We start from the raw sequence: 13,590 nt of genomic DNA, 5'->3' as shown, positions 1-13,590 counted from the left end.
TTTGCTCACGGGCTTAGTGCTGCGTGTTCCCAGCCCGGGATTTGGAAGTGAATTCATTTGGGAAAGTAGCAGCTTAAAGGTCTTTATTTGGTTTTGTGGGTGAATGGAGAACAGCGCTGAGCATCTCAGGGAGAGGTGGCCATTGTTCGCGGCCCCCGGCCTCCGGCTGGCCTCCCAGGAAAGCTACCCCACCCCAGGCTGACCTGCCTGGACCCAGAAAACCTTTTCTAGCTTAGAAACTGGGGTGATGCTCACCTGCTCTCCATTTCTGCTTTTTACATACGGACACAAAAACCTAAACCCTCATTTGTTTATAACGTTTCTGGGATGAACACCGACCTTGTGTTCTGAGTCTCACCCCAAACACTGTGTGGGAAGCTACAGTTTCTGTGGGTGAACTCAGAACGCAGAAGGACTCCACCCTCAGTACATCTTGCTTAAAAACTGAAGGTCTTTCCTCGTCTCAAACCTGTTACCAACATTTCTTTTTTCCTTCCGTCTGCGTGTCTTCGAATCAGCCGTTCTGTGGTTTTCACCCCAACACCGCTTTCCCACTCAGATCTGTGGAACTGCATTTATTGTGTATCTGCCCTTCTTGAACACATACTCCAGGTGGCTTGTGAATGATACCGAAAGAGCCACAAACACATAAAATGTGAGAGTAAGACAGGAGAATCGATAGCGGGGCCATAAAATGGAGCCAGGAACTGGCCTGAGAAATGTCTCTCAAATGACAGTGGACATGACCCTCAGCTCCATGACAGCCTTCACAGGCAGACACGCCTCAGTTACACAAATCACTCAAACAAGCTGTTTGCTCAAAAGAAAGTATGGCTGTTCTTGGTACTAAGTTGGGGACGGGGTTATATATAGAGGATGCTGTGGGGTAACAGCCACTGGTGTGGATAGCACTCTTATTTTTTTTTTTAATTTATTTTACTGAAGTATAGTTGATGTACAATGCTCTGTTAATTTCTGCGGTATAGCAAAGTGACTCAGTTGTACATATCTATACATTCTTTTTCATATTCTTTTCTACTATGGTTTATCACAGGATATGGAATATAGGTCCCTGTGCTCTACAGTAGGACCTTGTTTTTTATCCATTCTATATATAGTAGTTTGCATCTGCTAATCCCAACCTCCCACTCCATCCCCCCCCCTTGGCAACCACAAATCTGTTCTCTATGTCTGTGAGTCTGTTTCTGTTTCGTAGATAAGTTCATTTGTGTCATATTTCAGAGTCCACAGATTAGTGATATCTTATGGTATTTGTCTTTCTTTCTGCCTTACTTCACTTAGTATGATAATCTCTAGGTCCATCCATGTTGCTGCAAATGACTTTTTTTATGGCCAAGTCCATTGTCTATTATGTACCACATCTTCTTTTGGATAGCACTCGTAAAAAGCACATGGCTAATCCAGCCTTTTTGGTAAAGGGTAATTTTCTAAAAGCAAAAGGTAAAATCAGGACTCTCATCCAGTTATAATGTTAAGGTTTATATTTCTTTAATGAGCACGTTAAGGATTTTATTTTACTTATTATTGGGTTGGCCAGAAAGTTGGTTCGGGTTTTTCCATACGATGTTACAGAAAAAACGGAATGAACTTTTTGGCCGACCCAATATTAGTGAGAACCAGACAGATGTTACCATTGGTCCAAAGGAAGTCAAAAGAACTTAAGTTTCCTTGACATAAAGGAGCATTGAGATGAATTACAAATAGGTGGAATCTGGCTTTTTCCATGTAGTGGGAGGTGGAAAAGGAAACCCACAGAAGTTCCACCAGAAAGCACTTATTTGCATGCCAATGGTCCAGACTTACATTGCCTTTTGCTATGTTGTTGCCTATAATTTACAGAGTTGCAGAATATCTCAAAGGCAATAAAATGGCTAGCTCCAGATAACACACGGCACAGTTTTCCACTGGAGATATCCAGTAATCTTTTCTGCCTATTCCAAATGTCTTTACATCTTCTTGTATCAGTCCTCAGTAGCCTCATGGAATTTATCACCAGCTAAAAGCCCAGATCTGTTTAAAATATGCTGCTAGGAAGCACAGTCTCCCCCACTCCTGATACGTCTTGAAGCCACTCACCTCCCACGTTTGATGTGGCTTCTCATTGCCTCAAATCCAAATTCTGTCTGGCGTTTGTTCGTTTATTCATTTACCCTTCATTCATCTAAGAGCCATATATTTTGGCCACAGTGCAAATAAGGCAGAGCCCAGTCCTCAACCCCCTCGAAGTCTATAATAGCAGCTAGAGAAAGGTTATGCTAACGTTTGTGCATGTGCGCGCGCACACGCATATGTGTATTTGCAGGGAGGGTGGTGGTCCTAAGAGGGGAGCAGAATTGCTAGCCCAGCCTGGGGAAGGAATGAGTGCCATAGGAATGTACTAGAAGGAGGAGGGCTCTGCTTGCCCATGGCTGGGGTGAAGGGTGAAAAAGGAAGGTAGGGGACATAGCATGTCCTTAGGGAAAAGCAGGGAGACACCTGGGCAGGGAGCTTGAATGTCATGTTGAACATCGTGAGAGCAGAGGGGAAAGGGGACCACTCCAGCCTGCTTTCCAATCTTTCTTGCCTTATTTCTCACCATTCCACAAACAAACTTCAGTCCAAGCCCAATGTTTTAATCTCTGTCTTATGTTCTTACACTCGGGTATCTTCTGTTCTTGATATCTTCACTTCCACCCGCCCTTGGGACCAGCTCAAGGAAGCTTTAGATGTCCCAAAGGACACGATGTCTGGGTGCTTCTTTTCCACATTTCAATGTAATATGTATTGGCAAACTTCCTGGATGTGGAATTTCTCTCTAAATACACAGCAAGCCCCTGGAGGGCAAGAATCATCCCCGTGAATGATAGCTACGTGCCATTTCACTGATTCCTTAACCATCCGTGAGAGAGACTATGTCCACATTCCTGGTCCGTTTTCTTTTTCAGACCCAGGGGAGAGACATGTGGGGTATCTCACCCCACCATCATTTGATGAATGCAAATGAATTTTAATAATGTAAGCAAAATAATAAGTAAAATGACAATGAATAGACATCAGCTCATTAGAGTCATTTCTTTTTTCTTACTGTTGTTAAAGCGACCACTTACCATTTTGAGAGAAAGTGGTTTATTACCGGCCCCAAGAGGTGGTGCATCTAAAGTTCGAAAGTAAGAGGCGCCCATGGCTGGCTTCTGTTCCACAGGTGACATAAGGAACTTGTTCTTTGCTGTAGCTCAGCACTCAAGGTCAAGACCTTCTTTATGTGTACGGCCTCGTAATGTAAATGTGTCACCTAATATAATGGGCAGGATGATACATAAATGTTGCTCTAGAATTAACTCCTTTGAGCATTGGGATCCTGAGATGCTCACCATTTTCAAACCTGGTCCACATGGTAATTTATGATCCCAGATTGCCCCCAGTTCTCTTTACATATTTGCATTGTGACCTCTAGTCATTGGCTTTAAGCACTGCTCGTTCACTTCCTTTCATTCATTCGTTTATGTGTTCATCCAGCAGATTATTTTCCAGTGCTTCCTATGCTGGGTGTTTTGCCGGGTTTTGTTCTTGTATTTCTTTTGAAGATAAAAATCTTTACAATTCACCGTCCCTATAAATACAAAACAAAACATGGCGGGCCATAAGAGTCAACCAAACATTTTGTTCTTAGAAATCGTCATTAGGGCTTAAAAATAGTTACAGGGTTAGTTTTTCACTGGGGCTAATGCAGGGTAAAAGGCTAATCTTGCTTGTAATTCTTAGCAGCCCTCTCACTACCCATTTGGTTATTTGATCTCCCTGGCGCTTACAGTTTTGTTCCCTTGTGCGAGTTGTGGAGTCGGGGGGAGGGAACGCCTTGTCTCAAGCACAGAAGAATCGCTGGAAATTTTAAGACTCACCGTCTATCAGGAAGTTCTCATAGAATTTGAACAATCTTGATGAGACGTGCTCAAGTAATACAGAACACTTGAGCAGAGCTTCAGCCGCCAAGACTTTCCATCTGTCCTATCTTTGGACACGAAACACACAAGCAAGTTGGACTTTATATAGTAATCTGTTACAGATGCACTGAGTTTTTATTTAAAAAATGGTGACCTGTGATAATGAATGGATGCGACTTTCTCCTCCTGAAAACTGGCTCTGGAAAGCTTCCGTACTTCACAAGCTGAGAATCCCCAAAAGAGTAGGAGAGAGGGCACTTTGATGGGTGTCTTTATTTTATTTTTTAAATAATTTTATTTATTTATTTTGGCTGCGTTGGGTCTTCGTTGCTGCGCACGGGCTTTCTCTAGTTGTGGTGAGCGCGGGCTACTCTTCCTTGTGGTGCGCGGGCTTCTCATCGTAGTGGCTTCTCTTGTTGCAGAGCACGGGCTCTAGCTGCGCGGGCTTCAGTAGTTGTGGCACGCAGGCTCAGTAGTTGTCGTTCGCAGGCTCCAGAGTGCAGTCTCAGTAGTTGTGGCGCACGGGCTTAGTTGCTACGCGGCATGTGGGATCTTCCCGGACCAGGGCTTGAACCTGTGTCCCCTGCATTGGGAGGCGGATTCTTAACCACTGCACCACCGGGGAAGTCCTGATGGGTGTCTTCAGAGTTTCCATCGGCCTTGCCATGTCACTTCCTTTCTCTAGACACCTTCCGATCAGCTTCAAGCACTAGGTCAGACCAACTGGGAAGAAATAATTGCTACTGATTATCGGCGTGCAAATAAGAAACTGAAGGGTTTTCTTTGTCGGCAGTGTCTCCAGGTTTATACACTCCCAAGGATGTTCTCTAGAAAGCACCTCTTTTCTTCTCTAAAATGTTCTCGAGCTATTTAAAGCCTGTGATAAGGGAAGTTTTTTTGCTCTCGTTTCCCTTCAGTTTAGCTTAACTCAAACTTACATCTGGGGTTTTTATTGACCTAATTTACTTTATACTTTATATCAACTTTTCAGTTGATAACCATAAAGTAGAGTTCTCTTTGTAAAGTAGAAGGGGAACAGGGAGAGGGATGGGGCCATTGTCTTGGACTTAAGTCGAGGATTGACTGGGATTTCTCTCTCATCTCAAACTCCTACTGTCCCTGCAGTCAGGAGGCGGGAAGGTAATGGATTATATCAACTCTTCATTCTGTGAATCTGGTTTCCGCAGTTGGGTTGTTTCTTTTCAGCAGCCAGGGATGGACCCCTGCCCCTAAACGGGCTGTTTTACTTCAGGTAAACCTCATTTTCTGCCATGGAAAGAAAGTAAGAAAGAAAGAGAGAGAGAGAGAGAAGGAGGAAGGAAGGAAGGAGAGAAGGAAAGAAGGAAAGAGATAAAGAAGGAAGGAAGCAAAGAGAGAGAGAGAGAGAAAGAAAGAACCCTCCAAAGTAGGATGCGTTCAATGAAACACTGCCTCATTTCCTGCTCCCCTTTGGCTTGGATCATCACATCCGTTCAGTGATGTCAACCCAAGAAGGGGAGTTTGGTTTTTCTTGGTCTCCAAGGTCCTACCAGGGAACTAAGAAGGAAGGTCCAAACATGGGATCCTTCCTAGCACAAGTGAAGAATTTCAGGAAACGGAGACTCTTTCAAATATTTGTTTTACAGGAGACTTTGAATTTAAGAACCAATGTGGAATTTCTTTTTCCTTAGCAATATTTCCCTAGAAATATCCCTACTATTTAGAGCCATAAGTCAAAGGAGATAATAAAGAGGGGACATAAGTGGGGTTCATTCCACCTTACCCATAGGAAGGGTTTTGCTGCTTTAAGAGCTTATTCACATATGAACTACATTTGAATCTCATTTTTTTTTTAAAGCAGGACAAATACCTCCATTTTACAAATGCAGAGAGACAGCTCAGAGATGTTAGGCAACTTGCCTGAAGACACACAGCCTGACCTTGAACCCTACTTTCCTTTCTATTCCACCAGGCACCAGGTTGCCTAACGAGTGAGTGCCTAGTTTTAGGACACCCCTGACATTGACTTCCACCTGACTTGCACTCTTGGGGTTGATCTGTACCCCCAAGGTACACTTTGAAGTACACTTTGTACCAATTCAATGATCGAATATTTATATAGGTTCTCCTTTACCAACTTGTGCCAACCTATGGCTGGCTGGAGGAGCAGGGGGTGGCATGAGGGTGGGGAGGAAGAGATGGAGATTGTAAGGGTCCCCGTACAGAATTTTAGAGCCTAAGAACCCCCTTTTAAACCAATCCATTATTTTTTTAATATTTATTTTGTTTATTATTTTTTTATTTTTTGGCTGCGTCAGGTCTTAGTTGTGATATGCAGGCTCTTTCTTGTGGCGCGCGGTCGCCTCTCTAGTTGTGGGCCGCAGAGCGCGTGGGCTCTGTAGTTTTTAGCACTCGGGCTCTCTGGTTGAGGCGTGAGAGCTCAGTAGTTGTGGCGCATGGGCTCAGTTGCCTCGTGGCACGTGGGATCTTAGTTCCCCGACCAGGGATCGAACCCCTGTCCCCTGCATTGGAATGTGGATTCTTTACCACTGCACCACCAGGGAAGTCCCCCAGTCCATTAATTTTTATACACAGGAAACTGAGCCCAAAGCTTTGAGTGCCTCGTCCGAGGTCTTAGGCTCTTGTCAGTGGCAGGGCAGGAACCAGAGCCCAGGGCTTCGTGTGCCCAGTGCCCACTGGGCTTTCGCTGGGCCAGGAAGTCCCTCCCCTTGCCCTGGGAGAAGCGGGGGTGGGTGGGGTGGGGGTGGGGGTGGGGGTGGGGGTGGGGGGGCGGTGCTTCCCTGGTGGGGAAGTGATTTTCATCCACGCTGTGTTGACGGGCGGTGTGGAATGGCTCAGAAGCTCTGGAGTAAGGGTCTGTTTACAAACATTTGCACCTCGTTGCCCAGGGCACAGGGTAGGCAGACTTTCTTGGGATGAAGCAGGGAGCTGGGAGAGGATTTACCGGAGCCTGTGACACACACCAGTCAGTGTAACAGCCTGAGGGCTGGCCCTTTGTTGCCTGGGAGGTAACCCAGGCAGAGCTGGGGCTCCCACCGCCCCAGGGAAAAGGAGCCGGTTCCAGACGGGAAGCCCGCACTGATGAGAGTTCATCTCTGATGAGCAGGTCAGGTCTGCACAGAGAAGAATTTGCCGAAGCAGGAAGGAGCAGAGCTGCTTCAGCGGCAGCCTTTCCGCCTCTGCATCTGGTGCCCTACTCTCCCCTTTCTGGGTCCCCTGCTCTGCCCTGTCTGCCCAATGGCAGGGCTGATTTTACTTTTACTTTCGAGAGAGTGTGCTTCCCGGAAAACTTTTTTCTATTGATGAAAAAAATTTTTTTCTTTTTCTTTTTTTTTTCAGGAAACGGGACACAGATTACTCTGATTTCACATGATTTGTGCCCGCACACAGTGAGGTCCGATAAACACGAGCAACGCCCCACAGAGCGCAGACACAAAAGGCTATTAGCTTTTAATTGAAACCCTCCCTCCACCCCCCCCAGCCCCCCAGCCCCTTCGAGGAACAGGAACTCAGGCCTTTGTGAAGCAGGGTCTATAACAGAGGACTCTGCCAAAATGAAAGGAATCTTGAGTTGACCCAGAGGAGTGAGATGCTCTTTTGAGCCCCACCCCCTTATGGCATTCAAAGGCTTTTCATTTTCTGAGCAGTATTGAAATTCTAGGACAATGGAGGCCAAATCCTTGCAGTGGGGTTGGGGGCTGGGCAGGGAGAAAGGAGAGAGGGTTGGCCAAGGAGGGGACCCGGGGGAGTCCATCCTTTGTTATTTTTCTTCTTTCCTACCCATTACCTTAAAAAAAGAAAGAAAAAAAAAGAAAGAAAGAAAGTAAAAAGACCCAGTAAACTTTATAATGAATAATGACATCACTTCCGGGAGCCCAGCTGCTCCTGGGGACCAGAGAGACACGGAGAGCAACAGACTATTTACAATTTCATTTTAAATTATTTGAAACCCTCCCAGAGGAGTTCTTTGATATGCAAACATCTCACCCAAATGGAGATAATTATTTATGGAGATGTGGCCCTTTGAAGGGGAGCTCCGATCTGGTGGGCTCAGAGACTTCCTACAAAGGAAGAAGGTTCCAGATAAGAAGGGGCTGAGCTGATCCCCATCTTCCTCCCTCCCCCCCCCACTCCTCCCCTGGGAAGAAAACTGCTTTAAAGAAGAAACTTCCCAGGGTTACAACTTACAGCTCGAGTTGCAAGTCTCAGGAGCTGCCGGTGTCTCCTTGTCCACAGTCAAGTTTACAGGAAGAGTTCCTTTCTCATCCCTGGGTGTCTCATCTTTCTGTCGGGATGGAAGCTACAAGGCTGGACCTTTGTCTTTGCCCCCCTCCCCTCCCCCTGAAGTCCACTGTAATTTATAAGGTCACAAGGTAGAAAGGCACCGCCCCGGGGGAGAGTTTGGGGTGGATGTTCAGGGCTGGTAGATGGGACTTCAGAAGAGGTGACAGCCGTGTGGCATCGGTGGTATCATGGTGAGCACGGCCGCCTTCAGAAGAGGTGACACCAGCTTCCCGCACACTTGTCACTACAGAAACCCCTCTGATTAGGTCTCTAATGACCCTGGGGACTCCAGAGCACCCGCTAGCTTCTGGGGACATGTGCCCTCTCCTCGCCCCCGACCCTGCCAGTGTCTGTCACCTCCGGGACTGTCGGCAGCTTTGCAGTTTGCTCCTTGGCAATGTCCCCTCCCTGTGACCCCCCAGCTACCCTTCTGCCCTTTTCAAGTTAGCCAACTGAGCGCTTCCCCGGCCTCTGTGATGGGGAGATTGACGCACTCAGCTAACCTCAGCCTGACTGCCTTCCTTGGGGACCAGGCAGGGTGGGCCAGGCCTCTGGAGGAGGAAAGGATGAGGGAGGGGCTTGGGCAGCCGAGCAGTCAGATCCCAGGAACCCAAGGGCATCCTTTCATAAAAGAAGACTTGTTATTTTTTGTTCGTTGTCTGAGTTTTTCTGGCATGTATTTTCCAGGCAGGAAGTTGGCTGTTTAGTCCCTGATCTTGCCTGTCACAGGTTAAGATGTGCTACCTTTGACAGCCCTCAGTGTTCCCTGGGAGGAAAGGGTTTTCTTTTTTCCCGAGTGGTCACAGGTGCCGTGATCCCAGCATCCCAGGGAGAGCCCTCGACTGGAGCTGCAGAGGAAGGTGAGGGTTAGGAAAGGACCCCGGTGAGCGTGCTGCACCTGCACTTGAGGCCCGGGCTGAGGGTGCAAGGGTGTGCGACCCCGTTCTTCCCAAGGAGGAAACCATCCTTCACAGACAGGAAGCCAAGGAGAGAAGGGATCGCAGCGTGGTCGGGGTTGCTGTTTTTTTTTTTTAAAAGCAGATTTTATTTATTTATTTTTTAGAACAGTTTTAGGGTCACAGCAAAATCAAGCAGAAAGATCAAAGTTCCAGAAACCGAGCACTGGCGCGTGAATTTGGGGTTCAACCACATTCCTATAGGTCTCCTGCTCCCCGCGAAGCACAGCCTTCCCCCATCAGAGTGGTCCACTGGTTACGATGAGCTTACACTGACACATCAGTCATCATCGCCCCAAGTCCATAGTTTACATACAGCAGGGCCCACCCTTGGAGATGTCCGTTCTGTGGGCTTGACAAACGCATAATGACACGTATCCGTCATGACGGTATCACTCGGTATTTTCACTGCCCTAAAAATCTTCTGTGCTCTACCTGTTCAGCCCCACCTCTCCCTGCATCTCTGGGGATCCCAGCGTTTTTGAGTTTTGTTGCTGATACTTGCGGGTTTATCAGCTGCTCAAAAAACAGGGGGCGGGCATCCTTATTCCCCATGTGGATTTCGGACTGTGGAGGTTTATTTATTTAGTTGTTTCCAGGGTGGGGAGGAGAGGTGTAACCTTCCTAGAAATCCTGATTCTTCTGTGTGTAAAGGTTTCTCCTGGCTGCTCTGTTGTTTTTTGAATTCTCAGGGGCCAGACGTGGGCTTTGGGAGCAGCTAAAAGTGATGCAGCCTTTCGGCTTCCTGGCCGGTTACCAACCTGACCCCACAGTGGGATCGTCCTCAGAGCAGTTTGTCAGAAGGCGACCTCCTCTTCGGTGCTAATTCACAGACCAGGAGGCTGAGGCCTGGAAAGGCAGGCATGTGGCCAGGGATGTTCACCCTCATGAAAACTTGTAGCTTCTTTTTTTTTTTTTAAGCAACAGTAAATAGATCTGTGATGTCAAAATGTCTAAGTCTCTATTGACCATTTTCTCTTTTCAATCAAGATTTTCCTCCCAAGGGTATCCAAACAAGGATTTGGGCAGCCTCGGGCTATTTGTAAGGGGATTTGCCTTGTGGAAGGTGCTTGCTTTAAGCTCTTCGTTGGAAAGGGGCAGCACAAGGGGAAGATTTGGGAGTGATAGAACCGGTGATGCTGGTTGTTAAAGATTTCTATGTATGTGTCCGAAGTCATGCAACTGGACACCAAGAATGATTGTTCACTGTATGTAGGTTAACAAGTAGATCTTTAGAATTAAGAAAAAAGATTGCTGTTGGAGGTCAGGAAACGTGTGGGTATTTTTTTTTTTATTGGGGTAAAGTTGATTCGCGACATTGCGTTAGTTTCAGGTTACAGCACAGTGACTCGCTTATACATATATCTGTATCTGTCTATCTATATTCTTTTTCAGATTCTTTTCCCTTATAGGTTATTACAAAATATTGAGTAGAGTTCCCTGTGCTCTGCACTAGGTCCTTGTTGGTTATCTATTTTATTTACAATAGTGTGCATAGGTGGGGTATTTCTGTAACCAAGCAAGAGGTCATTCTCCCCCAGGAGAGGGAAACAGGGGACCGGATGTTTCCCTGACTCTTCCTAGTTTTGCTCAATCCAAGGGGGAGATGGGCCCACCCCAACCCAATGTGGCTTGCCGCTTGTCCCCTCTCTGAAGTTCAAGTTCATTGACTTCCATCATCTGCTTTGTGTCAATGTCTTGGCCTCTGTTCGGCTGTAGTGCATTGGGTTACATCCATTTCAATAACCTTCCTCTTTGTTGTTGTGTAATTTGCCAGTTCAAACAGTAAGTTCACTTGCTGGACCCTGGGAGGAGGCGTGCCACCTGAAGAAAGAAAAGAGGCAGAAAAAGAAAATTAAGGCAACCTTTGCTACTGGAGAACATCAGAATTATAAGGCTTTTAGAACTTCTCTGGTTCATTCAAAGTTCCTACGCGTTTAGACCCTCTGAAGACAGACCCCAAACCCACTCCATCTGCCCTGGCCCTGGAGAACTTGGCGGGTCGGGTTTCCCTCAGTCATAACGGTATAGCACTTGGATTCTGAATATTAAACCCTTTCTTGTAGATTCAGTCTAGGTACAAATGGCTGAACACTGGAAACAGCTCGGACTTGATCAAACTCGATCTGCTTTTGAGTGAAATGCAAAATAAGTTGCGAGCCGGGCCCCTCTGTAATCCTTCATCACGTTAGCCTGATGACACGGCTACGTTTGTCTAAGTGGTTAATGGGCAAAGTGGGTCAATCCAGCTTTAGCTTAAGCCGGGGGCAGCTGCAGGGCTGCAAGGCAGTCCTTCGGGGAGAAGCATTCTTCCTCTAACTAGCTGTGAAGGAGGAGCCCGTTGCCCTTTCTGCCTCTTGCAATAGAGTTTATATCATCATTTCCATAAATGTCTCCCTAGAGGGATTTTGGTCTCAGTAGATTAGGGATGGCTTGAAGCTGGAAGTTCAGAATGTCCTACTGAGAGGTAGATATTTGGTCAAAAATGATGTGGAAATTGTCTTTTTTCCAATTTCTGGGCCCAGGTTGGAATCAATCAGAAATCTCTATCCCGTAGCAAATGGAAGATTGTACATCTGTGACCGCTACTTAGTGTCCGATTAGGTAACACATCGCCTTCCGATGTACACACACCAACGTGTACACATGCATGTTCAGCATGGTCCTACTGTGTGCTATAAACTGTGTACTGAACACGGTCCTAATGATCATAATAATGGAGTAGTAGCCGCAGCTAGTGAATATCGAATATATAACGTATGCCAGGCACGTTCAAAGCATATTATGATCATTAATTGTCTTAATCCTCATTAAACTCCCATAAGGTTGGTGTTATCATCTTTATTCTTACAGCTGAGGAGAGAAGGCCAGAAAGTAAGTTGCTGAAGATGAGACACCTTATAAGTGACCGAGCTGGGATTTGAACCCAGGCGGTCTGATGTCCAAGCCCACAGTGCTTAAATGTTAAGCTAAATACTTTCATTTTACAAACCCCGCAACAACCAAATGCAGTGGGTGGAAATCATTCTCGTTTCACATATTCGGATGCTGGAACTCAGGGAGCAAATCAGACGCAGTCTTACATCGTTGATGCCTGTGATTTTTAGTGCTCATCACCACACAGAACTGCTTTTTGGTCCAAATATCATGTCCTATCTTTCCTGTAGGTTATAGCAGTTTTGCCTACGTAGTTATGTTTAAATTATGCTAAGAAAGATATCATACAAGTCTCCCTGCCTATGCCAGGCACTTTTCTAAGCTGTTGAGGTATATGAATACGTTTAATCATCACAACAACCGTAGGAGATCGGTAGTGTTATTATTTCCCATTAAGTACATCCGCGAGGAACCAGGGGTGCACAGCCTTGCGTCTGTGCGACTTCTCCGCGATCACGGTCACACATCTAGTAAGCGGAGCAGTTACCTCAACTCAGGCTCCGGGTCTGTAAGACCCTCCCTCTGCTGGGAAGGAGCTCAGTTTTCAGGCCCTAACGTGCCTTTCTGCTCCGCGCAGGGACCTGATGCCGAGGACCCTGGAGGGGCAGATCACCATGGAGAAGACGCCCAGCTACTTCGTGACGCGCGAGGCGCCCGCGCGCATCTCGGCCATGTCCAAGGACACCAAGCTCCTGGTGGTGGTGCGGGACCCGGTGACCAGGGCCGTCTCGGACTACACGCAGACGCTGTCCAAGCGGCCCGACATCCCCAGCTTCGAGAGCCTGGCCTTCAGGAACCGGACGGCGGGCCTCGTGGACCGGGCGTGGAGCGCCATCCAGATCGGCCTGTACGCCGAGCACCTGGAGCGCTGGCTGCGCCACTTCCCCGCCCGCCAGCTGCTCTTCGTGAGCGGCGAGCGGCTGGTGCGCGACCCGGCCGGCGAGCTGGGCCGCGTGCAGGACTTCCTGGGCCTCAAGCGCATCATCTCCGACAAGCACTTCTACTTCAACCAGACCAAGGGCTTCCCCTGCCTCAAGAAGGCCGAGGGCAGCGGCCGCCCTCACTGCCTGGGCAAGACCAAGGGCAGACCCCACCCCGAGATCGACGGCCAGGTCCTGCGGCGGCTGCGCGACTTCTACCGGCCTTTCAACCGCAAGTTCTACCAGATGACGGGCCACGACTTCGGCTGGGACTGATCAGACCCTCCCGCCCCGCCCCCCTCCCCACCCGGGGCTTAGGAAATATTGAGAGAGATTATATGTATGTAAAATGTACAGAAATCTATTTTATAATAATTTATTTTTAATTCATAAGCAATTAACTCACTAAGCTGCCTAGCCACGCTCTTTAGAGTCACGTAATCTGTTCACATTCCAAAGTGTTTCTAAGATTTTCTTCTCGTCTTCACAATGGATGGTGCTTCCTTTTTTTTTTTTTTTTTTCTTTCTTTCTACCCATTGTATTTAAAAAGA

At 47.2% G+C, this 13,590-nt stretch overlaps 1 protein-coding gene across 1 annotated transcript in view; it reads left to right on the top strand.

Annotated features, from left to right (window-relative positions):
* LOC307177096 (heparan sulfate glucosamine 3-O-sulfotransferase 3B1) overlaps nt 1-13,314 on the top strand; it is a gene marked incomplete at both ends in the record, with an annotated part of 34,635 nt that extends 21,321 nt beyond the window's left edge. The window contains one exon of the mRNA XM_079903878.1: nt 12,696-13,314. Coding sequence (XP_079760004.1) covers nt 12,696-13,314 — 619 coding nt within the window. The remainder of the gene's footprint in view (nt 1-12,695) is intronic.
* Between the last annotated feature and the right edge of the window lie 276 nt (nt 13,315-13,590).

Source organism: Stenella coeruleoalba (genome assembly GCF_951394435.1).
Source record: "Stenella coeruleoalba genome assembly, chromosome: 19".
In the NCBI taxonomy this organism is placed as follows: Eukaryota; Metazoa; Chordata; class Mammalia; order Artiodactyla; family Delphinidae; genus Stenella; species Stenella coeruleoalba.
The sequence above is the reverse complement of the archived record's forward strand: the minus strand, read 5'-3'. Positions and strand labels throughout refer to the sequence as shown.